Raw genomic sequence first — 23,704 nt, forward strand, 5'->3', positions numbered from 1 at the left:
ACCGTTACCTGGCACGCTGGCTGCTACCTCCCTCACTCTTGTCAGAGTCTGAGCTACAGGCAGTGCCTTCAGCTCTGAGCTCATCAAACCTTGTTTTTGCAGTTAAGGACTCTAAAGTGCTGTGGGGAGTGATCACGTTTTTCTCAACAGTAAGTTAAGAAGTTCAGTTACTGACATCTCTCAGTCCTGATTATACCTATTTGATTTCACCAGTTTTTAACCCATCATGTGTTTGCGTTTCTTCTCCCCAGTCCCTGGCTCCACCTCTTCTGCCACAAACGTCAGCATGGTGGTATCTGCTGGCCCTTGGTCCAGTGAGAAGGCAGAGATGAACATTCTAGAAATCAACGAGAAATTGCGACCCCAGCTGGCAGAGAAGAAACAGCAGTTCAAAAACATCAAAGAGAAATTTCTTGTAACTCAAGTGGCCTGCTTCCTGGCCAGCCGGCAGAACAAATACAGTAAGATCTATAGGCTCACCATCACGAAAGTGATGAATGACGTCCTGTCTTCTCTCTGAGAAACTAAATGCTCTCTCTATCAAAAATAATTTCTTCCTTCCCGTACTTCTAGGAAAACAGAAATGGGAATTTTAACATTTTGTTAAGGTTGGAAGACAGAGGTATCAAATTATTTAGCAACTTTCCATGTTTGCAGTCAGGTGGCGGTGAGACTAGAGTTCAAATCCCAGTTATTGATTTCTGACACCTGTACAGCACCACCTGTTTTCTCAGCAAGAGGCTAAATCATGTTACTAGAATCCTCTCTGTACCATAAAAGATTCTGCAGACAAGTAGCATCTAGTCTGTTGGTCTAAATGTCTGGGACTCATGAACTTCCATTCAGTTCAAGTCTCTGTTGAGGCCCAATAGGCAAAGCTCTGTTCTGGGGACCCTGGGGGAAACGTGGTGTTAGTACACAGTACCCCTGCTGAGGAGCTTAAAGAGAACTCTGCTCCTAATGGAACCTGTGGTATCTATAAGTGACAGCATCAAGAGGCGGGAGTACCCTGGTAAGAGGGAAGTCCTGCTTCCTGGGGCACTGGCTCTTGTTCCTACAGAGGAAGAAAGATGGCACCCAAGACTCTGTGAAGGTAGCAGTGTGTAGAGCAGGGACCCTGGGCCAGTGTCCTGGGCTCCATCCAAGTTGCTTGTCTTCTCTGTTCCTCAGCTTCTTCATCCATCCATAGGGTACTATAATAATACCTACCTCTATAAGTTGCTGCAATTATTTATGACCTGTTTCTTGTAAACCTCCTGGAACAGTTGTTGGCACAGAGTAAGCACTATTAGTTCTTCATTCTACTGTTTCTAACTTAACAGAAACTTGGTTAGTATTTGGGCATATTTCCTTCATGACTTTATGGTCTTATGCTTCATATTTTATCCAATTTATCCAGATAGTATTTTAAAAATCTTTGACATAGTTGTGCTTGAAATTCCCAGTAAAAGGGAAACCATCAGTCCCATAGTCCTAGGGGCCTTCCCGACTCTACGGAAAATCACTTCATGGCCCAGTGCAGTGTTTACAGGAGAGGCTGAAGGCTTGGGAAAGTGGCCCAGGATTCAGAGTCAGACCTCAGGGGCTGTGAATTCTGACTCCACTTCATTGTGGCTGAATCATCTTGTCAACTTAGTTGGTGTGCCCTTGAGTTTCTCTCTCTTCATCTCTAAATTTTGGAGGATCAGATGCCAGAAAGTCGGGAGACCGAAGAGTAAAGATGTGGAAATCCCTGCCTAGAGCCGGGTACTGGGGACAGTTTTGTCCTTGGGATGGACCTGCCTCCTGCCTTGTAGGCAGTGACCACAGCAGCATGTCCAGCCTTCCACTGAGGCAGGCGTGTCTGTCTTTTCTCAGAGTATGAAGAATGCAAAGACCTCATACAATCTATGCTGAGGGATGAGCTGCAGGTCATGGAGGAGAAGCTTGTAGAGCAGCTTGGGCAAGCTGAGGAGCTCAGGTGAGGGGGGCTGGTGGGGGCAGGCAGGTGGGCAGGTGTGTAAATCTCTGAAGTACAGCAGCTCGGCGGGGAGAAGTAAGAGCTAAGCTGGGCCAGAGGAAGGGCAGGAATTGCCATGGCAGGCTCACGACACACAAATATTTATCAGAGAACAGGATAATAATAAGTTATGGGTTGCAGTTTTTTCTCAGAACCTTGTTTTCTCTTTTTCAAACAAGTAACTGTTGAGGTGAAACTTGAATAACACGAAATTAACCAAAGGAGTGGAACAACCCAGCAGCATTCAGTATACTCAAAATGGTGTGCCATCACCACCCCACTTACCCTTAGTCACAATTACCTCCTGACTGACTGCGGCGTCTCATTCTTTCACTCAATCAACGTTGCCTTCTCGATCCTGTCATTCTTTTCTTCTTTTGTCTTTTCAATTTGCCCCATCTGCACCCGGCCTCATTTCTGTACATGGCTTTGTATCTAATCGCCGCAAGATGCACTATGTGTATTTTCACATGGAAATAAATGTCCGCGGCCAGGGTGAGGAACTGAAAGGATGTCTTTTTGAAACTGATTTAGAAAGACCTACTTTTGTTTACAAAAGAGAAAGATGAATGCAGCATTGTCGAGGATCTTTCAGTTGCACTCTCTGATATAGAGGAAACCTGTAAAAAAATTTTTTCTCTTGGTCACAGGCATTTCCCCAAACATGTGTTGACCTTCTGCTTGGAGGTCTCCTTAGGGACATTGTCTCAGAAATCTCTGTTGCAGTATTAGAACTGATCACTCATCCCTTTCCACTACTAAATTTTCTCTACTGTGTCACCTTAGGCAATATAAAGTCCTGGTTCACTCTCAGTCACGAGAGCTGGCCCGGTTAAGGGAGAAGTTACGGGAAGGGAGAGATGCCTCCCGCTCATTGAATCAGCATCTCCAGGCCCTCCTCACTCCGGATGAGCCTGACAACTCCCAGGGGCAGGATCTCCGAGAGCAGCTGGCTGAGGGCTGCAGGCTAACGGAGAACCTCATCGACAAACTCAGCGCAGGTAAGGTGGCCACAGGCCCTGATGACCCAAAACTCCAGGCTTATGAGAGACTCCAGACCTCCAGACCTCCACAATGACAGTTGTATTGGTGGTGTTTTTTTCCACTAAACATATGTGGCCATGACATGACCAGGACTTCCTGGGTAAGAACAGAGCTGGGAAACCCATGGGGTTGGAGGTCACAGTATTGCAAATATCCCTCCTTCCTTGATGGAAGGTGGTCTTTGGAACAAGAGGCAGCATCTATCTAGTTTTAAAGGACAGGAAGGAGGCTGTGACGGGAGGGCACTTGTTAGAGTGAAAAGAGCTCTGGACTAAGAATGAAGGTTCCCAGGCTCTATCTTCAGCAATGTCCTTAGTAACTGTTGGTGAATGATTGATTTATCCTCCCTGGGTTTCTCTCCGTCTGCAAAGGCAGGCAAATTGTCTCTTGCAAGGGCCTGAAGCATCCAAATGTGGGAACACTTACAACTGCTTTTCAAAATGAGATGAAGCCCCTCGCCATGTGGTGTTGGAGAAGGCACTTGATGTGGGGGCATTTGGTGGTAGGAAGGGCTTCAGACTGGAGCACTCCCCATGCAGAGAATGTCCCTGAATAACACAGCAGAAGCCACTTGGAGGGCCGGTGAAGTCCCCTGATGTATAGAAGATTGTGGGACAAGTTTGTTTGTCCTCTCCTAAGAGAAAGAATTAGGTTCTAAATGTGAATTGTGACAGGACACCAAGCCTGTGCCTGGGAATCAGATCTGTGGCGGGATGGGCGAGATAGCTGCCAAAGTCCAGAGACAGGCTGCACAAGCCTCCAGTGATATGGGGACCAAAAGGTCTTTTCAATATTTGGCCACATCTCGATGGTGGCCCTCCAGATCAGAAATACATTGCCTGATGGATCAGGAAACGATGCCAGGGCATTTTGTTAAAGATAAAACATGAGAGCTTTCAGTTGAACGGTGACCCATGCCTAGATGTTCATGTCTCTGTGCACATTGGGCTGACTGTGCTTGCAGAGTGTGAAGTAGGAAATATCTGAACGAACACTTCTGTATTCACAGAAAATGATGAAGATGTTTACGTTGAGGAGGCTGAGAAATTACGGGAATCATGCGCCCCCAGGTAACACTGAATAATCACGAGCAATAATTGTTGTGGGAAGTCAGGGACCCTGGACGGAGGGACTGGCTGAAGCCGTGGCAGAAGAACATAAATTGTGAAGATTTCATGGACATTATCCCTTCCCCAGTCAATACTCTTGTGATTTCCTATGCCTGTCTTTACTTTAATCTCTTAATCCCATCATCTTCGTAAGCTCAGGACCCTGTGATGATTGCATTAACTGCACATATTGTTTGTAGAGCATGTGTATTTGAACAATATGAAATCTGGACACCTTAAGAATAGGATAACAGCGATTTTTAGGGAACAAGGGAGATAACTTCAAAGTTTGACTGTCTGTGGGCCAGGTGGAACAGAGCCATATTTCTCTTATTACCAAAAACAGGTAAGATAAATATTGCTGAATTCTTTCCCCAGTAAGGAATATCAATAATTAACAGCCCTGGGAAAAGAATGTATTCCCAGAGGAGGCCTCTGAATGGCTGCTCTGCCAGTGTCTGCCTTTATGCAGATGTAGATAGGGATGAAACACGCCCTAATCTCCTGCAGCGCCCTCAGGCTTGCTAGGATTAGGAAATTCCAGCCTGACAAATTCTAGTCAGACTGGTTCTCTGCTCTTGAACCTTGTTTATCAATGACAATGTGTGCACAACTGGACATGGAAGTTCATTAGTGATTCTAGTTTCGCCCTGACCTTGTGATCTCGCCCTGACCTCCTGCCTTGTGATCTTTTGTCACCCTTGAAGCATGTGATCTCTGTGACCCACACCCTATTCATACACTCCCTCCCTTTTGAAAATTGCTAATAAAAACTTGCTGGTTTTACAGCTCATGGGGCATCACGGAACCTGCCGACATCTGATGTCTCCCCCGGACAACCAGCTTTAAAATTTCTCTCTTTTGTACTCTTTCCCTTTATTTCTCAGACCAGCCTATGCTTAGGGAAATAGAAAAGAACCCACGTTGACTATTGGGGGTGGGTTCTCCTGGTAAATAATGGATGGTAAAATATGAAAAAGGTCTAGGAGGCACACCCTCTCTGGCAACTACAATGGGCCAAAAGCCTGCATTCCCCTGGCCACAGTATGTTAAATTCAACCCAGCTTAGACACAGGATGTGGCAGCTGTTATGGTTCTCTGTATGTGCTGAGTGTCATGCCTGTACCATACAGGGATAATTGAGTCTCCATCCTCCTCAGCTCCTATCTGCCCAGTACAATGAACACCAACTACTGTCTTCCTCTTTGGCCCCCATAGCAGCCATGCTCTGTTGCAGAGAGTGGAGGAGTGCCTGTTCTCTCTTAAAGGGAACCTCCTGTTTGCTTTCTGGGACCACTCTCTTATGCCTCCTGTCAAAACTAGCTAGGACCCCCTGGAGTCCAATCCCTCTCTATTTAATCTTCTGTCATGTCTGTGTCACCTGGCTCATCAGGAAGGTACAGAAGGCTGAAGAGAAGAAATTCCCGGAGGACTTGCTGGAGGAATGTGCTCTCACTTGTTCAAATAGCCACGGCCCTTCTGACTCCAGCCAGCCTCACAGGAAAACCAAAATCACATTTGAGGAAGACCAAGTTGACTCTGCGCTGGTTGTAGACAGTGAACCTTCTCATGATGAAGGGGAGGAAGCTCTAAACATTCTCCCAGGTAGCCTCTGTATTCTTTGTCCCTGGTACCTCTGTCTAGGCTGAGGAAGATCAACTCTGAAGATAGGCTCTATACACACAAATTGGTTTGAATCAAAAACTAGGATGGGATACTAAATACATTTATCAGGGAATTTTCCTCTCCTGCTCCACCCATGTCATGCCTCTGTCTCCCTGGGCCCAGTATCAAGTTACTGGACCCCAGGCAAGTGTGACAAACTCATACTCACCTGAGTGCAGGAGGTGTGAAGGGAGTACCTGTCAGGCTTCCCAGTTTTGATTCAGTATCTCTCATCACGTGTAATTATTCATGTGTCCCTAAACAATGTCCATGGAGTTTCTATTCCTTTTTAACGAAACTGGCAGCCTTTCCTTTGTATTTGGAGATATTGTTCCCCAGGTTTCAGTGTTCTCAGCTTCAGTCTTGATTTCCTTTAAGTTAACTTGCTTAGCTGCACAGCCACCTTGAAACCTGGATGGAAACATTTCTTCTTTACCTTGCTGATATGTTTCCATAAAGTAAGGCTGGGCCCTGGTTCTCCACCCCATCAATGGCTGATGTGATGTTTCTTTGTAGCATCGCAGATTCTTTTTTTTCTTTTTTTGTTTGAGATGGAGTCTCCCTGTGTCGCCCAGGCTGGAGCGGAGTGGCATGATCTTGGCTTACTGCAACCTCAGCCTGCTGTATTCAAGTGATTCTCCTGCCTCAGCCTCCTGAGTAGCTGGGACCACAAGTGTTCACCACCACACCTGTCCCCACTCTCAAGACATTGGACCCAGGCAGATGTGACAAATTCACACAATTGTGATTTTGACTCATGGATTTGTAGATTTCCTCCTTCATTCTAGTTTCAGTGTCTAAAATCCTTGCAACCAGGAACAAGCTGGGTATTTGATGAGACAGGGCTGAATACTGCAGTTTTTCTCCTAGAAATTGTTTGGGGCATTTGCTTTAAAATGATTGGAAAAATATTGCATAACCCTTTGCACAAATTTGGGACACATGATATTGGGATAACGATGTACCAGAATAGGAATACTTTACCCATAGGCTCAGGGATGAAAACAAAGGAATCTCTGTCAGGACAGACCCTCAGGCCTCATAAAGTATATCTGTCACAGTGTCCTGTTCTCATGCCAAGGAGACTGATATTCCTGTTTTAGGATTGGACAGTGGATTGTTACATGAATAGGGGAATCATCTTAATGTGTCTGTCCCTGTCTGACTAATTGCAGAAATTGAAAAGGATCAAGAAGAGGAAGAAGATCAAGACTCACCATGCCCCAGGTAACTTTGAGTAATTGTGGACATTTAACTTACTGTTGATATCTGGAGATGCCAGATCCAGGGAAAACAGAACATACCTGTTCATTCATTCAGCCAACCATGAAATAGCCATATTAGCAATGTTAAGATTATCAATGTGGAATAATTATTAAGCAGGATTATTAGTTAAAATTAATATTACTGGTGAATATTAATGAAGTGGCCTCTTGTCATTTTACACCTGTATTTGTTTCTCTTGTTAATTCCTTCAAAATTATACTAATCTTTATTCAGTTGACTTGGTTAAACCGATCAATCACATTTTCTGCAGTTTCCTTTTCACTTTAAGTCTTTTTGGCTTAAAGTGAACTCGAGATGCTCATCTAATATCTGCCTCTTTCCCTTTATATTTGCAAATATTTGGGAGCAGGAATGTAAATACAAACAATTTATATCATGCTAAAATTTTGAGAACAAGAGATGTTGAGGTCACAGTAACTCTATCAGTCTATGAAGACACAGGGGCCTGTTGCGTGTGCCATGTCACAGCTCTTTGGTACAGGGATCATTCCGTCTCCTTCCTTTCCAGCTCACTGTCTACCCAGGGCACTGAGCACCTGCTGCTCTCTCTCCTGCTGGAGATAGAGAAGGATTGTTCTCTCTCTGAGGGGACTATCCTTTGCTTCCTCTGGCCCCTGTTGTTGGCCTCTCTGTAGAACCAGTTGGGCACTGTGGTTTCTCTTCCCTTTGATGTTTATCTTCTGTGTTCTTCACCCACCAGGCTGAGCCCAGAGCTGCCAGAGGTGGAGGAGCAGGACGCCCCGCAGGACTGTCTGGATGAAATTTACTTGACTCCTTCCCTTCCCCATGACCTCTCTGACTGCCAGCAGCCTTACAGCAGCATGTTGTGCTTATTGGAGGATCAGCTCGGCTGCTCTGCTCTGGATGTAGCCTGTGAGTACTCCAGCCCGAAGGTCACAAAGCTCCACTGTTCTCCCAGGCAGCCTCTATATATTCTGTTTCCTGTAACTTGTGCAGGTGAGATGGATCATCGCTGCAGGCAGCCCCTGTAAATTCAGAGTGTTTTGAATCTGGTTCTTGGATCCAGTTTTAAGCTTAGACATTCAATGGGTGGAACCCCTTTATCTTGTGGCAGGTGATTCCTCTGTCACCCTACCCCTTCTCACAAGAGCAGGCTGTAGGTTTCAAAACAGGCCAGAGAGGGGAATGATGAGGGATCACTGCATACTCTCAGCCACAACAGCTCACCTGGAGAATTTTATATAACAGACTTCATTCCTTAAGATAGGGCATCTCCCTTTTCAGACATTATGTTGAACAGTGCCCTTCTCATCACATATCCTGAACAGCGCCCTTCTCTCTGGCCATCCACCTGTGCCAGCAGTTTTCCCCCATTATTTTGGAGGGCTGTTTCGTGATTCCTATGTTTCAAGCCAGATTCTCTACTACCTCCTCTGAGGTGGCTTCCCTCCACTGAAGCAGTTAGCGTCCCTTCCTCCGTGCATGGCCATGGCTTGCATCCTCTGTAGAGCCCCGTGGTTTCTTTCATGTGTGGGTTTGTGGTTTCAATCATGTGTTGTCTCAGTGCTATGTTCTCATGTAAACCATCAACAGCTAGTGTCCCTGGTCAGGTACTGGCTTAACTGATGAGCAAAGCACAGTGGTTCTCATCCCCATGATCTCCGGCAAACCCTTCCTGTGAGCAAGTGCCCCTTGAGGTCGCTGTTTCATAGGGTGTGTAAGAAAAAAAACAATTTTCTTTTCTTCTCATTCATTCTGTTTTTTTTTTGTACCATTATTCTGGGAATTTCATGTGGATTGTTAGTTTTACCCATCAAAACTCTTGTAGAAAGAGCAAGTAACTCTGTAGTGTCCCCCATCTGAATATTTTGTCATGAGAGTAGTGACCGAAACTTTTGTCCTCCATTCTATTTTGGTCAGTAAACACCTTTCCTGCTGGAATCATCCTCTTTCGTGTTTTTCATTTCCCCTTGAGTTTCAAATAAGCAAAGGCTTTTGTAGGATCACAGCAATTTATTTGTTTATTTGAGATGGGGTTTCACTCTTTTTTTCTTTTTCTTTCTTTTTTTTTTTGAAACGGAGTCTCGCTCTGTCGCCCAGGCTGGAGTGCAGTGGCCAGATCTCAGCTCACTGCAAGCTCCGCCTCCCGGGTTCACGCCATTCTCCTGCCTCAGCCTCCCAAGTAGCTGGGACTACAGGCGCCCGCCACCTCACCCGGCTAGTTTTTTGTACTTTTTAGTAGAGACGGGGTTTCACCGTATTAACCAGGATGGTCTCGATCTCCTGACCTCGTGATCCGCCCGTCTTGGCCTCCCAAAGTGCTGGGATTACAGGCTTGAGCCACCGCGCCCGGCCTTTTTCTTTTTTTTTTAATTATACTTTAAGTTTTAGGGTACATGTGCACAACGTGCGGGTTTGTTACATATGTATACATGTGCCATGTTGGTGTGCTGTACCTGTTAATTCATCATTTACATTAGGTATATCTCCTAATGCTATCCCTCCCCCGTCTCCCCACCCCACGACAGCGGGGTTTCACTCTTGTTGCCCAGGCTGGAGTGCAGTGGCACAATCTCTGCTAACTGCAACCTCCGCCTCCTGGGTTCAAGCGATTCTTCTGCCTCAGCCTCCCAAGTAGCTGGGATTACAGGCACCTGCCAGCATGCCAGGCTAATTTTTTTTGTATTTTTTTTAGTACAGATGGGTTTTCATCATGTTGGCCAGGCTGATCTTGAACTCTTGACCTCATGTGATCCACCCACCTCGGCCTCCCAAAGTGCTGGGATTACAGGTGTGAGCCACCGCAGCCGGCCCACAGCAATTCATAAAATGAAATAAAATACACATCGCCCTTGCACCTGTTATATGCCTTGCCCCTGGCCAAGCAAGCTCTGTCCTTGCTATAAACCATTCAGTGCTCATGGGGCACTTGCAAGTGGGTGGTAGCATCTCCATGTTAGAGCTGAGGATGCTGAGGCTCAGCAAGTTCTCTTTGCTCACCCAGGATGCTCCGACTAGTCACAGTGAGAACATGGGCCCCATGTCTGCGTGACTCCATGGTGCAATTGCTGTCATTTCTCTACAGTGGGATCTCTCAGAGACTCAGCTAGGATGATTGCTCAAGCATTTTCCCTTTGTAGCAAATTTGTTGGAAATAATTTCAAGCTGAAACACAAAATTTGCTGGTCTGGTACAAAGAACTTCTGTAGCCCCTCACGTGCGTAACCCAGTGATAAATACCTTGGTGCACTTTGTCTGTGAGCAGAACCGGTGGCTCCTCCAGTCCCTCCAGGGGGACCTACAGCTCCAGAAGGCTCTCAGGGAATGAAAGGTGCTGGTCTCTTCCCACCCTGTATCATGTGGGTTTCTGCTCTTAACATGGCAGTCTTGGAGCCCTTGTAAAGTTACTGGGCTCTGTCTCAGACCCCAGCCAGGACCAGGCTCCCATGAGGAGGAAGAGAAATGCTCAGACACATGTCTCAGAAGTGAGATGCCTGTGATATGGGCCAGCTCTGCCAGGGCATCATGAAACTTGGGCCAGGAGAGGCCATATTCATCCATGCAGACAGGCTGAGATGCATGAATGCACTGTCTCAATTATACCAGGAGGCATCTGTGTGTGGGTTCCGATGATAACCTGTGAAGAGTCTGTACTGTTCACAGCTGTGACCCCAGCAGTGGTGCTGGAGTTGATGTGCTCCACCCATCCTCTCGCTTCAGGGAAAGTCACAGTAGAATCAGCAAGAATACAACCTAAATCATAACTTGATCACTTATTGGGACTTTTCCCCACCTGCTCAGCTAATAATATGTAGAGTACTTCAGAAGTTTGAGAACATGTTTTTCATTTTCTCCTGAAAATGCAAACAATATTCACAGTATAATTTTAAGAAGACTTAGTATTCTGAAAAAGAGAGATAAGAGGACCTAACGAAATTAAGTAGTTAGAATTAAAAACATTCCTAGACATTGATTTTAAATCACACATGCAGAGGACAAGAATGGGAAGCCTGGGTTTGACCAGCCTTCCCCAACCAGATTTGTCCTTTAGAGATGTTTCCCCGACTGCCCAATATGAACTACCATGAAGTCGCATTGAGTGTCCTGAGTGATGGTTAATGATCAGTAAACTGTGCCCTGAGCAGCTAAGGAAGCCACATGAGGCGGAGTGAAGGGTTCAGGGGCACCAAGTCCCAGATGCTGGAAGGGACACCGTGCAGGGCTGTGCCGGGGAGGGGCCAGCCTGACTCCAGGAAGAGTCTGTATGAGGGAGTGGTGAGAGGTGATGCTGGATAGGAACATGGGACAGAAGTTAGAAGGAGCACAAAGGCAGGGCAAGGGGGGAGAGTTGCATGGTGTGCAGTGGAGAGTTTTCAGAAGCAGAGTAGGGACATGGAAAGAATGGGACTTCTGGGCAATAAAATCGCTGAGACAATTGGTAGTGTGAAGATGGCAGAATCAGAGATAGCAGTTGGGGGCATGTATGAAGCCAGGCATCAGTGATGAGTCTGTGCTCTCAGGAAGATGAAGGAGAACAGATTCACGGAAGGCATTTTTAAGAAAGCCTAGAGAAACCTTGATGAGAATGAGGATGTGCAGAGGGGAGGAGAGAGAGGAGCCCTGCAGCAACGTGGATCAAGCCCTGAAGCCCCGTCCTTCTTCTGAGGCAGATCTGGACTGGCGTGAGGCCACCGGAAGTCTTTCCTTAGTCCACTTTCTGAGAGTGTGATCTCCTCTTCCTGTGGAAATAGCGATAATTTTTATGAGGGGTGCTGCCCGGACCCCACTGGAGGAGTGGGTAAGATGAGGACTGTGCTCGGTGTTATCTCCCTACAGAACCACACACGCTGATCGGTAATACCTGTGGCCCCTAAGTGTCTGTGAGGGGACTGGTCCCTCTACAACATTGCTTATGGCTGTGGACACCCACTATATGGCAACAAGATGTATATGTGTGGGCAGGTGGTAAAGTAATTATAGGCAATGGAAATTCAAAATGTTTCAGAACTCTAAAAAGTTTGCTTCGTGTAGTATTTGGTCTGTTGTAGGGGGCCCCAAGCCCCTGGGGCTGTGGTCAGCTACCTGTCCTGGGCCTGTTAGGCACCAGGCGGCACAGCAGGATATGAGTGTCCGGCAAGCGAGCATTCCAGCCTGAGCTCTGCCTCCTATCAGATCAGTGGTGGCATTAGATTCTCATAGAAGCACAAACCCTATTGTGAACTGTGCATGAAAGGGATCTAGGTTGTGCGCTCCTTATGAGAATTTAATTAATGCCTGATGATCTGAGGTGGAACAGTTTCATCCCAAAATGATCCCCCTCTTTTCACGTCCACCACCCCTGGTCTGTGGAAAAATTGTCTTCCACGAAACCAGTCCCTGGGGCAAAGAAGCTTGGAGACTGCTGGTCTACAGTGTCCCAAAACCCTTTTCTATGGTTCCTTCCCAAAGCCTGGAGGCTCTGAGTCTTCCTCTGTTCTTATACTCCTGTGTGTTGAGAAAAACAGCATTTCCTATGCTCTGAAGGCTCTCCAGAACATTCTTTCTAGGCTGCAGGATGGAGATTAATAATAACAGAATAATCAGCATGGCCTTGTTAGCCAATCCGAAGCCCTCTGGGCTGAAGTGGGGGATTTTCACTTCAGTGACATCCAGCCTGGGTACCTTCCATCTCAGCATCCCCGGGCACAGACAGGAAGTGACATCACCCATTTACATGATGTCTGTCTTTGTGGCCTGGGCCACTGGGTGGCTCACCTCAGAGGCAGGGACACCAGAGATGGGTGTTCTGGGCATGATTAAAAAAGGGAAAAGTGAGAGCGTTCCTACTGAAACCCCTTCTCCTTTCAGCTCCCACCCAGGCGGACTGTCCTTACGGACCTTGGAGCGGAGACTTGAGCCACCACCTGTCAGAGGTGCAGGCTTCACAGGCACAGCCAGGGCTGAGAACCCTGGTGCCCAATTGTCTGCGACTGCAGCTGGATCAAGGGTTTGACTGTGGCTATGGCTTAGCCAGGCGGGGCGTTTCCTCCGCCACCTGCAGCTTCACAGCCAACGGTGATGCTGCGAAGCAATGGCCCTTCCAAGGTAGGGAAGGAAAGGGGACCACGAAGCTCTAATCCGGGTGTTGGTGATCATGGTGCTGTGAGGGGAGGAGGCCATGGGGTCTCTTCATGCTCCCTCAGAGTCAAGTAGAAATCCACAATGTTCCAACCCAGTGAGGTGAGCAAGAGCCTGGGGTTTAGGATCAAATCTGCTCTCAGGTCCTGGGTTTAACCCTTACTCATTATTCCCCTCGGCCAAGTCATTTGTGGTGTTGGCATTTACATTTCAGTTCTGTCATCTGAGAGGCCTGAAAAATAACATCTACATTCAATCATTGTTGATAACATTAATTATGATAATTTCCAAAGGGCTAATTCAATAAAAATTACTCAATAAATCTATGAATACATGTTATCTAATTCTGTTATCTTTCTGATAAATTAGCATTTAGGACATGACTTCACATGCAGTTTCATCTGAGGAGGAGTAACTGTTAGGATCTCTACTTTCTAGGGACCCCCTTCCTGTGTTTTCTTAGAAAGTCTCTTTTGCCAGTTTTCTTCCTCTTCGTCAGCATCCCTTTTTAAGTCAATTTTCCGCTATCGAGCACTTTCAGTAACAACATATTAGGCACATTCAGTAAAAGCGCAAACCCTGGGCCCACAAGTCAGTTGCCTGGCATATCCAGCTTCTTGCTCTGTTTCTTCCCCTCATTTTGAAATAAAGGAATAAAAGGGCAACCTTCTCATGGAAAGTGTACAAATCTGTGTCTTTTCTGAAACTCCATTTAGTTCATCATCTCCACTCACGTCCACAGTCATATCCTCAGTTTGATTCTCACAGGGATCCACTTCTGCTCAGATTTCCTTAAAACCCGGGTCGCGTTCATCCTACTCTCTGTCCTACTCAATATCTCCTCCTGGAGCCCCCGAGGCTGCCTTGTGCTCCTCTGTCAGGCAATGCCCTCAACTGGGGAATAAGGAGACCCAAGTCCTCAGGAGGAGGGAGGGTCACGTGAGGTAATGAGCACCATCTGGGTCCCTGCAGAAGACACACGGAAGATGCTCAGTGAGTGTCGGGGGATGCATAGTCCCTGACGTGCCCTGATAACTTCTAGTATTTAAACTGATTTCTTCCCACTGATGTCTCTTTTGCTTCTCCGTGGATTCCCAGTCAGGACTCACCCCTCTGGCTCCAACACTCTCACCTGCTGGCTTTCCCAGGAGTCCAGAGCACTAACCAGGCTCCAGGAAAGAGGACAGAGTGAATGCCTTTTGTTTCATTCTCCTTTACCTGGTGACTTCTCCCTGCTGTCTAATAGGGCATTTGTTTCTCACCATGTCTTCTCTCTCTCGTTCGTCTTATTTTTCTAAAAGTTTTTTGAATTTCAATGGACCAGATTATAATGTTAGTGATTATAATGTTAATTCAACATCTTCCACATCCCTGTGTAATTTCTTCCAATAGATTTTTTAATATAAATATATGCATTTATGTCATTTGTCATATACATTATGCATATTTGGCATGTGTTTTTAATAAAATGTATATATATGCAATATACGTACGATCATTTCATCAATATCCCACGTTTAGCCTTCCCAATTCTTTTCTCTCATATATTCATTTAACGTTGATTTTGCTTGATTTTTAGAATCTCCTCCCTCCCAAAACACAGCCTGTATCCAGTGTGACTTCCTTGCCTTTGCCTTGTCTACCTGGAAGCTACTTGTGTTTATTAATCCTAAGTTTCTTGAATATGTTTGTCAACTGGCATCACCTTTTCCTCCTGGCAATCTTGTCATTACTGGGTGATGCATGAAAAATCAACAATACAGAAAATACAAAAATGTATTCCTTGGCTTCCCTTTACCCCTTGGACTTTCTTGCCCAAGGCCACTTTCCTTCTCTGATGTTCCTCTTGGGTGGAAGAGAAAGTCACAATAAGATCATGGATAACAGTGAACCCTGTTGGGTGTGGTTTCATTTTCAGAGCTGGGTTTAGAGCCTTCCTTTGGAATGAAGAACCCTCCCCAGCTGGAAGGTGAGGCTCTTGAAGGCTCAGCTGACAACACACATGGGCATCAAGTCATTGGCCACATTCATGCTGCAAGTGTCCTAAAACCAAAGATGATCAAAAGAAAACTGCTGTTCAGCAAGTGGAGACTGGCATGCAGATTCCCTGGCCTGCAAGCTTAGGTTACGAAGGTAATCACATCTATGGCTGTTAGCTGCACTCGCTCCTTATTTCTGTCTATGATGACAGCTCATTCTCCCATTGCTTTTCTGTTCCCTATTTGTTCTCTCCAGCAACTGCTATCACGTCTGACTGGTCTTACCTCTGTGTCTCATGGGCTGCCACCCTGCCAAGACCTTCCATTCCCATCTCCATCTGCTCTTTGCTCTCTGAACTCTGCTCTGTTCCCACTGCTACTGTCTTGGGAGTCCCTCTCGCTTCAGAGTTTTGTTGGTCTAGATATTGAGAATATTGCTAAAATGCCTTAAGGTGTAACCAGGTGTGGAATCAACTTCAGGGAATTGGGAAAATAAGTTGGGCCAAGGTTACAATCCTCACTCTCTGTTTGCTAACTTCATGTAGACTCTCTTGTTTTTCCTTTCTTTCCTGAGCCCCTTGGAAAGAATACTTATGATTATATTTCTCTTTTTTCATGTTTTATTTGTAACCAACCAAACAAGCAGCAATTAAATAATATTTCTTTGTAAAACTTTATTCCTGTCCTAGCCAAGGTGACCCAACAGCCTCTCATGACTGTTGAGACCTCCAGACTGGAGCTTTTTTTCTCCCTCCTTCCAAACGCAATTGAAAGGGCCTGAGGCTGGGCTGTAGTTCCCAGGTGGTTAATAGCAACCCATGTGGCCTTAGTTTAATCTTAGCTCTGTGGCATCACTGATCCTGTGTTGTGAAAGGCAGAACTGGACGTAGATGTGGTCTGAGGTCCCTGCTAATTCTCACATCCAGGATTCTTTCTGGGCCCCTCCCACTCCTCCCTTAAAAGACTGGGACATGGTGTTGTAAGGAGGTGGGTTTCTCTGCAAAGGGTCCTCTCCTTCTGCAGTGCTCTGTTTCTGAGCATGCATGGTTGATGCTGAGCACATCCTCACTGGGAAGTGTGAAAAGCAATCACTTTGCTCCAAACAGAGCTAATCAGGAAGGAAGGTACTGATGTTACCAGTTGCTGGTGGGGTCCCTACATTCTGCACCCCAGTCTGACTGCAAGTTCTGGGGTGTTTCTTCTCACTTGTGGATGGCACCTGCCACTTCAGCCAGCCTGAGGCTTGGCCTTCAGCTGGTCCTCCCAGCAGGAGCTCAGTTTGCCCCTGGGTTATCACCACTTAGCAGTCCCTCCAGACTCAACCAGACAGGATGAGACAAAGATGCTCATTTGATTTTTTTCTCCCTCTCCCCTACAGGTACCAAATACTACTTGAAAGGATGAAAAGGATGAAAAGATGTCATCAAAGTAGTTTTTTCACTTGTTGAAAAAGACTAAAACAGCAAAGCAAGTTCAAGATCAAACACAACACTGCAGGGATCCTTTGCTGAGGAGTGAACTTAAGACCATGAAATGCTATTGATGATTTTAACCCACTGGGCCCCTTTGATTTGAGAAGCCACAGCCCTTCCCCCTCCAATTGTGATCAATTGTGATCAATTGTGATCAGTATCTAAGGAGACCAATGCCCAGATGGGCAAACAGCATTGAGAGGCCGTAACCCTGCTTCTCTCAATTCCTATCCTGTAGAGAACAGGACTCAGGAGCTCCTGGCAGGAGACAGTGTGTCACCTAGGACTCTGCCAGTGCAGAGTATGAACAATGCCGTGTTCTTGCTGAAAACGCTTAGCCTGAGTTTCTTAGGAGGTAATCACCAGACAACTGCAGAATGTAGAACACTGAGCAGGACAACTGACCTGTCTCCTTCACACAGTCCATGTCACCACTAATCACACAACAAAAAGGAGAAGAGACATTTTGGGTTTAAAAAGAATAGAAAGATAATGTAGCTACACTTCTGGAGTTATTTTGAACCCAAAGTATCTCCTCATCTTTTTGTTGTTGTCATTGATTGTGGTGACATGGACTTGTTTGTAGAGGACAGGTCAGCTGTCTGGCTCAATGTTCTACATTCTGACATCTGAAAATGGCCTCATGATTAAATTCAGCCTAAATGTTTTGCTGGGAACACTGCAGAGTCACTACTGTGAGTTTCCTACCTCAGCCCATCTGCGGGCAGAGAAGATCCAGTATGTCCATCGCCATTATCGTGATACTAGGACTGGTCACTTGGTTAAGGAGGGGTCTAGGAGATCTTTCGCTTGTAAAGACACCTTATTTATAATTAATTTGGAAAGTGGCATGAAAAAGTATAAATATTGTGTATTCTAACGATCTTCTTCTGAACAGTTTATCATCAATCACCCCTGCCTGTGTCAGTTATTATATTTATGTTTGTACATTGGAAATTTTCTATCTCAATGATTAGTATATACTTGTTTTTGCTGGCATTCTGTCATAGAAAGAATATTCCCTGCACAAATTTTAACTTTCATCCCAAATTAATTTTAGTCTGTTAATGTTAGAATGTTTAAGTTTTGCTCTTTGAGGAAGACGCGGTCATAGGTGTTGCGGATCCCTGATCTGCATGCTCCTGCTCCTGGCTCACAGCTGCTTGCTGTCACCCAGGAACAAGTCGGTAAGGAAGCCGCGCAGCAGCCATGGCTTTTAAAGATACCGGAAAAACACCCATGGAGCTGGAGGTGGAATTCACCAAATTCGAATTACTCTAATCAGCTGCAATGTAAAATCCCTGGAGAAGGTGTGTGCTGACTTGATCAGAGGAGCAAAGGCAAAGAATCTCAAAGTGAAATGACCAGTTCGAATGCCTCCCAAGACTTTGAGAATCATTACAAGAAAAACTACTTGTGGTAAAGGTTCTAAGACATGGGATCATTTCCAGATGAAAATCCACAATCAACTCATTGACTTGCAGAGTACTTCTGAGATTGTTAAGCAGATTACTTCCGTCAGTATTGAGCCAGAAGTTGGGGCGGAAGTCACCATTGCAGATGCTTAAGTCAACTATTTTAATAAATTGATTACCAGCTGTTAAAAAAAAAAGAATGTTTAAGTTTTAAATCTGTTTAATTAAAAGGTTTTTGCCTATCACTCTGGCCTGGTGGATTTTTTACATATAATATTTTAAGCTTTTACTAGAATGTTTGGTTTTGGTGGATAAAAATATGGATTAATAAAAACATTCTTATTTCCCTGTTTATATCTAAACTCTTCCATATTTTTGTCTATATTTACCATATGTTGTAGAGTGTATTTACTGTATTTCCTTGTTGATGTGATTTGTTTTCTTTGTGTGTGTGTTTGTGTGTCTGTGTGTGTGCCTTTTGTTTATTTAGGAAGGGTTGTATAGCGCATGCTTAACAGTGCACTAAAAACATTTTAACATCACTAGTCCCCTTTTAACTTGATACACTACTAATATATGGTTTATAAATGTTAAATTGTATCTTTCATCTTCAAATCTTTGTCACTATGACAATCAAAGACATTATTTTCCTCTTCTCTGACCTCTTTACCTGCCATTTCTTATAGTGTTAGTTCAACCCAAGCATATACCAGTGACAGCCTGTGTTTCCCACCTTGTCTCCACCTTGGCTTTTGGTTTAGATCCACAATGAAATAGATGCTCACGAGCTATGCAAAAGCGCATGTCCTAGGCATCACTTGTTGAGAGGAATTCGTCCTTAACAGAGTCCTCATCAGGGAATCAGGTCTCGCTGAGTTTTGCTTAATCACCTTTTCCCACTACCTTGGTACATGGATCGCATCACTGGATTTAAGGTACTTGCCAAAAATGATTTTTCTTGAGGTTTTAGGAAATATTGTCTTGCTTTGGGTACAGGCATGAGGTGTGTTCTCATTCTGGGATTCTACTTTGTTCCACCAGGACCTCTAATTTCTGCCAGTTACTTCATTCACTCTCTTCACCATGAGTCTCCAGAGGGTGATTCCTTTGTCCAGGCCTCTTCCTCCCTCTCCCTGCAATTCTGCCTTTCTGAGGTTGGCACCTGTGGTCCTCTGCCCTTGTTACTTTCAATTAGGAAACCCCTAATTGGTTAAGTTTTAAGAGTTAGTTTGAAATTCAGCTATTAACCTATCCTAATTCTTCAAAGGCAGAACTTCAATAGTATAAAAAAGGAGACAGAATTACGTAATAGAGCACCCCCATAATCACTGGCCAGCTTCAACAATTATCATTAAATAGCTGAACTTTTAAAACTACACCCCTAATTGGTTGACATTTCCCCTTCCTTTTCCCTTCCTTTTAATTCCTCAGCAGCAGGTCTCTAATCTACCAGGTCTCAGGCGTGGTCTGTGTTTCTCCACACTCTCTTTCTGTGGATGACTTTTCCTGTGTTCCGTCATGAACAGGCCCTCCCCGCTGTCCTGGCCTCTATTTGAATAGTGTTTCCTGCTCCCTCTGCTGTTGTGTGGCTCCCAGACCTGGCTAACTAAAATCATCTGAGGGCCACAGTGTTCCCTAGCCCTGGTTGTTGGGGGACAGGGTTATGGGTGGGATTTCTGACTCTGTGTTAATCCCTAGGGCTTTGAAATGTATGTGGAGAAATTCAGCTATTATCCTATCCTAATTCTTCGAAGGCAGAACTTCAATAGTATAAAAAAGGAGACAGAATTATATAATAGAGCACCCCTGTAATCACTGGCCAGCTTTAACAATGATCATTGAATAGCTGAACTTTTAAAACTACAAAACTTCCTACTTAACCTATGTAATGTGTATGTACATATATGTTAATATACATGTGTGTATATGTATATGGCATGTATGTGTGTGTGTATATATAAATTTGGACATGAGATTATGGAGGCGGAAATTTCTAAGATGGAAAGGTGGATACCCAGGAAAGCATTTCCTTCTTATTAGGCCTTTTTGTCCTCTGGCCTTTGGTTGATTGGATGAGACCCACTCACCACAGGGAGGGCAATCTGCTTCACTTAGTCTGCCTATTCTGGTGTTAATGGCATCCAGAAACACCCTCCAGCACACACCCAGAATAACGATGAACCAAATGTCCTGGCACCCTGGGGCTCAGTCACAGTGATCCACACAATTTTTAACCGTCACACAACTCCCTTGTGATGTGTGTGCTTTTCACATTTTTCTCCCAATCTGTAGCTTATCTTTTTATTCTATTAACAGTGTCTGGTGCTGACCACGAATTTTTAATTTGTATGAAGCTGAATTTATCAATGTTTTCTTTAATGGTTTGTGTTGATGTGATAACTAAAAATACTTTGCCTAAATCCACATCATGAAGATTTTCTCTCATGTTTTCTACTGTAAGTTTTCTTGTTTTGCAGTTTACATTTAGTTCTGTAATCAACTTTGAGTTACTTTTAGTGCAAGTATGGAGGTTTAAGTGGATTTTTAAATTTTTTGTTGTTTTTTTCTTCGACTTTTATTTTAATTTCAGAGGTACATGTGCAGGATGAACACGTAAACGTGTGCCATGGTGGTTTGCTGTGCAGATCATCCAATCGCCTAGCTATTAAGCCCAGCATCCACTAGCTAGTCTTCCTGATGCTCTCTTTCCCCCCAACCCTGACTCCCAACAGGTCCCATTATGTGCTGTTCCCCAACACGTGTCCATGTGTTCTTCTCATTCAGCTCCTACTTGTAAGTGAGAACATGCGGTGTTCTTTTTCTGTTCCTGTGTTAGTTTGCGAGGATAATGGCTTCCAACTCCATCTATGTCCCTGCAAAGAACATGATCTCATTCCTTTTTATGGCTGCATAGTATTTTATAGTGCATATGTACCACGTTTTCTTTATCCAGTCTATCATTGATGGGCATTTAGGATCATTCCATGTCTTTGCTATTTTGAATAGTGCTGCAATGGACATATGCCAGCATGTATCTTTATAACAGAATGACTTATATTTCTTTGGGTATATACCTGGTAGTGGGATTACCAGTCAAATTTTATTTCTGCCTGTAGGTCTTTGAGGAATAGCCGTACTGTCTTTCCCAATGGTTGGACTAACTTACACTCCCACCAACAGTGTAAAAGCATTCCTTTTTCTATGCAACCTTACCAGCATCTGTTGTGGATTTTTTCTATTTTTGCCTATGGATGTCCAGTTTTTTTTTTGTTTGTTTGTTTTTGTTTTTGTTTTTTTAGCAGAATTTGTTAACAAGACAATGCTTTCTGCCCTGAATTGTTTTGAACCATTGTCCGTCCATTGGAGGGGATGAGACTGGAGAGAGGACTGTCCTATCTTTGGAGGGATAAGGCTTGAAATATGGAAAAGAAAAGGAACACATATTTTTTCAATGAGGCAGAAGAAAGCCCCAAGCTTAAGTGGGGTACTCCCTACCCCCATGTGTGGCACACACTTGCCTCTGCTCTCTCTGCCTCTCCTGCTGCACAAACTTTGGTGTGCATAGACACTGAGGCCGAGTTGTGTCACTAGACCCATTTGGGCAGTGACATCAAATGTCTGGCATCAAATCCCAGAATCTCAAACAGGCAAAGTGGCAGGAAAACTTGAGACCTAATGAAGAATAAAATAATTCAGTTGAAAATGACTCACATATTAGAAATAGCAGGCAAGGACAATAGGGCAGTTTTTATAACTTTGATTAATTGAAGATGTGGGAGATATTTTTAATATCAAATTCCATAAGTGAAAACTACAATTTACAGTCTGAAGTTAAAAAAAATACACTTGATTAAACATTGCAGAAGAAAAGATTAATGAACTAGAAGGAGTAGTAGTAGAAACTAACACAAATGAAACACACAGAGAAAAATGAATTGAAAACATAAAAAGCCCATCAGTGGGAAAACTTTAAGCACCCTACTATAGGGGTAAAAGGTATCCCTGAGGGGAATGGAGTGGGTAAGATGGCTAGAAAAATATTTAAAGCATTCTGGATGGAAGCTTTCTTAGCTTCATAAAAACCGTAAGCCACAAATATCCCAGAAACATAATATATCCTAAGGACAAGAAACATGAAGAAAACTACACCAAGGAACACCACAGTCAAATTTATCAAAACCAGTGATGAAGAGAAAATCCTAAGAGGAGTAAAAGGGGAACAAACATGTTAAATCCTGAGGACTAAATGTAAGGATGGCATCCGACTTCTCATCAGAAACATTACAAACAAACAAGAAGTTTGCAATAGCTTTAAAGTACTGAACAAAAGTCAACCTAGAATTTCTGTACCCACTAAAAATATCTTTCAAAAATGAAGGTGAGCAAAAATGGTTTGGAAAGAAAAAACAATTATCTCAATTTGACGATGACAAAGAGAAAATACCAAATAACACACACACGTGCGCGCGCACACACACACACACCACTGGAGTTAATAAACTAATTTGGCAAACTTGGAGTATACAAAATAAGCCAACAAAAACCAGTTTCCTCAGCAATGAAAAAATCTTAAAGGAAAATTAATACATTTCATTTACAATAGCACCCATAAGAATAACATACCTAGGAATAAATTTAAGAAGGTGAAATACTTGTACACTGAAAACTACCTAACATTGCTTAAAGAGACTTAAGAAGAACTAAATAAATGGAAAGACATCCTGTGTCCATGGTTGGAAGATTTAATATAGTTAAGATGGAAATACAGCTCAAAACAACCTACAGATTCAGTGCAATCTTATTCAAATTCCAGTGGCCTGTTTTTTCAGAAATAAAAAAAACCCAGAACTTTTTATTCAGAAGAAATTGCAAGTATCCCCAAATAGCAAAAATAGTCTTGAATAATAAGAATAAATAACTCCTATTCCAAAGATCTTTTTTATTTTAATTTTTAAAATTTGTATTTGAAACGGAGTCTTACTCTGTTACCCAGGCTGGAGTGCAGTGGAATGGCATGATCTCTGCTCACTGTAACCTCCATCTCCCAGGTTCAAATGATTCCCTTGCTTCAGACTCCTGAGTTGCTGGTATTACAGGCACCCACCACCACTCCCAGCTAATTCTTTGCATTTTTAGTGGAGATGGGGTTTCACCACATTTGCCAGTCTGGTCTCAAACTCCTGACCTCAAGTGATCCACCTGCCCTGGCCTCCTAGACGGGATTATAGGCATGAGCCACCACACCTGGCCTCCAAAGATCTTGTATTGCTCTCAGCAATATTCTGTAGTCTTCAGTGTACAGGTGTTCACATCTTTTGCTATGTAGTTCATATTTTTTAATGGTATTGTTAATGTTTGTTGAAAGAAATCTTTTATTAAAATGGCATATTGTTAAAGTCTACAACATGATGCTTTGATATACATATATATAATGAACTAATGGCTCCGCTCCCTTCAGGGCTTCCATTTACCCCTATAGTAGGGTGTTTACAATCAGGCTAATTAGCATACTCACCTTCTCACATAGTGCCTTTTTCAGTGTAGTGAGAACACCAATGATCTCTTTTAACAAACTTCAAGTATATAATACAGCATTAACAATAGTCCTCATGCCGTACATCAGATCTCTAAAACTCATTCTGTAGCCAAAAGCAGG

General features: G+C 44.0%; 1 protein-coding gene and 1 pseudogene across 1 annotated transcript; both read left to right on the plus strand.

Moving 5' to 3' along the window:
• Window positions 1-226: 226 nt before the first annotated feature.
• LOC112618745 (putative neuroblastoma breakpoint family member 7) lies at window positions 227-15,306 on the plus strand. The gene is made up of 9 exons (XM_025376219.1): window positions 227-461; window positions 1,858-1,960; window positions 2,786-3,000; window positions 4,053-4,113; window positions 5,546-5,757; window positions 6,981-7,044; window positions 7,805-7,977; window positions 12,913-13,149; window positions 15,101-15,306. The coding sequence occupies exons 1-9, from the start codon at window positions 227-229 to the stop codon at window positions 15,304-15,306; spliced, it is 1,506 nt and encodes a 501-aa protein (XP_025232004.1).
• A 2,536-nt stretch (window positions 15,307-17,842) lies between these two features.
• LOC112623607 lies at window positions 17,843-18,201 on the plus strand (annotated as a pseudogene).
• Window positions 18,202-23,704: the final 5,503 nt, after the last annotated feature.

The sequence above is a fragment of the Theropithecus gelada genome, chromosome 1 (genome assembly GCF_003255815.1).
Source record: "Theropithecus gelada isolate Dixy chromosome 1, Tgel_1.0, whole genome shotgun sequence".
Classification (NCBI taxonomy): domain Eukaryota; kingdom Metazoa; phylum Chordata; class Mammalia; order Primates; family Cercopithecidae; genus Theropithecus; species Theropithecus gelada.

Coding starts and splice junctions, on each gene's coding strand:
- LOC112618745 (XM_025376219.1), top strand. CDS start 227: ATGTGTTTGCGTTTCTTCTCCCCAGTCCCTGGCTCCACCTCTTCTGCC. Junction 7,045..7,804: donor CAAGACTCACCATGCCCCAG/GTAACTTTGAGT, acceptor TTCACCCACCAG/GCTGAGCCCAGAGCTGCCAG. Junction 7,978..12,912: donor CTCTGCTCTGGATGTAGCCT/GTGAGTACTCCA, acceptor TTCTCCTTTCAG/CTCCCACCCAGGCGGACTGT.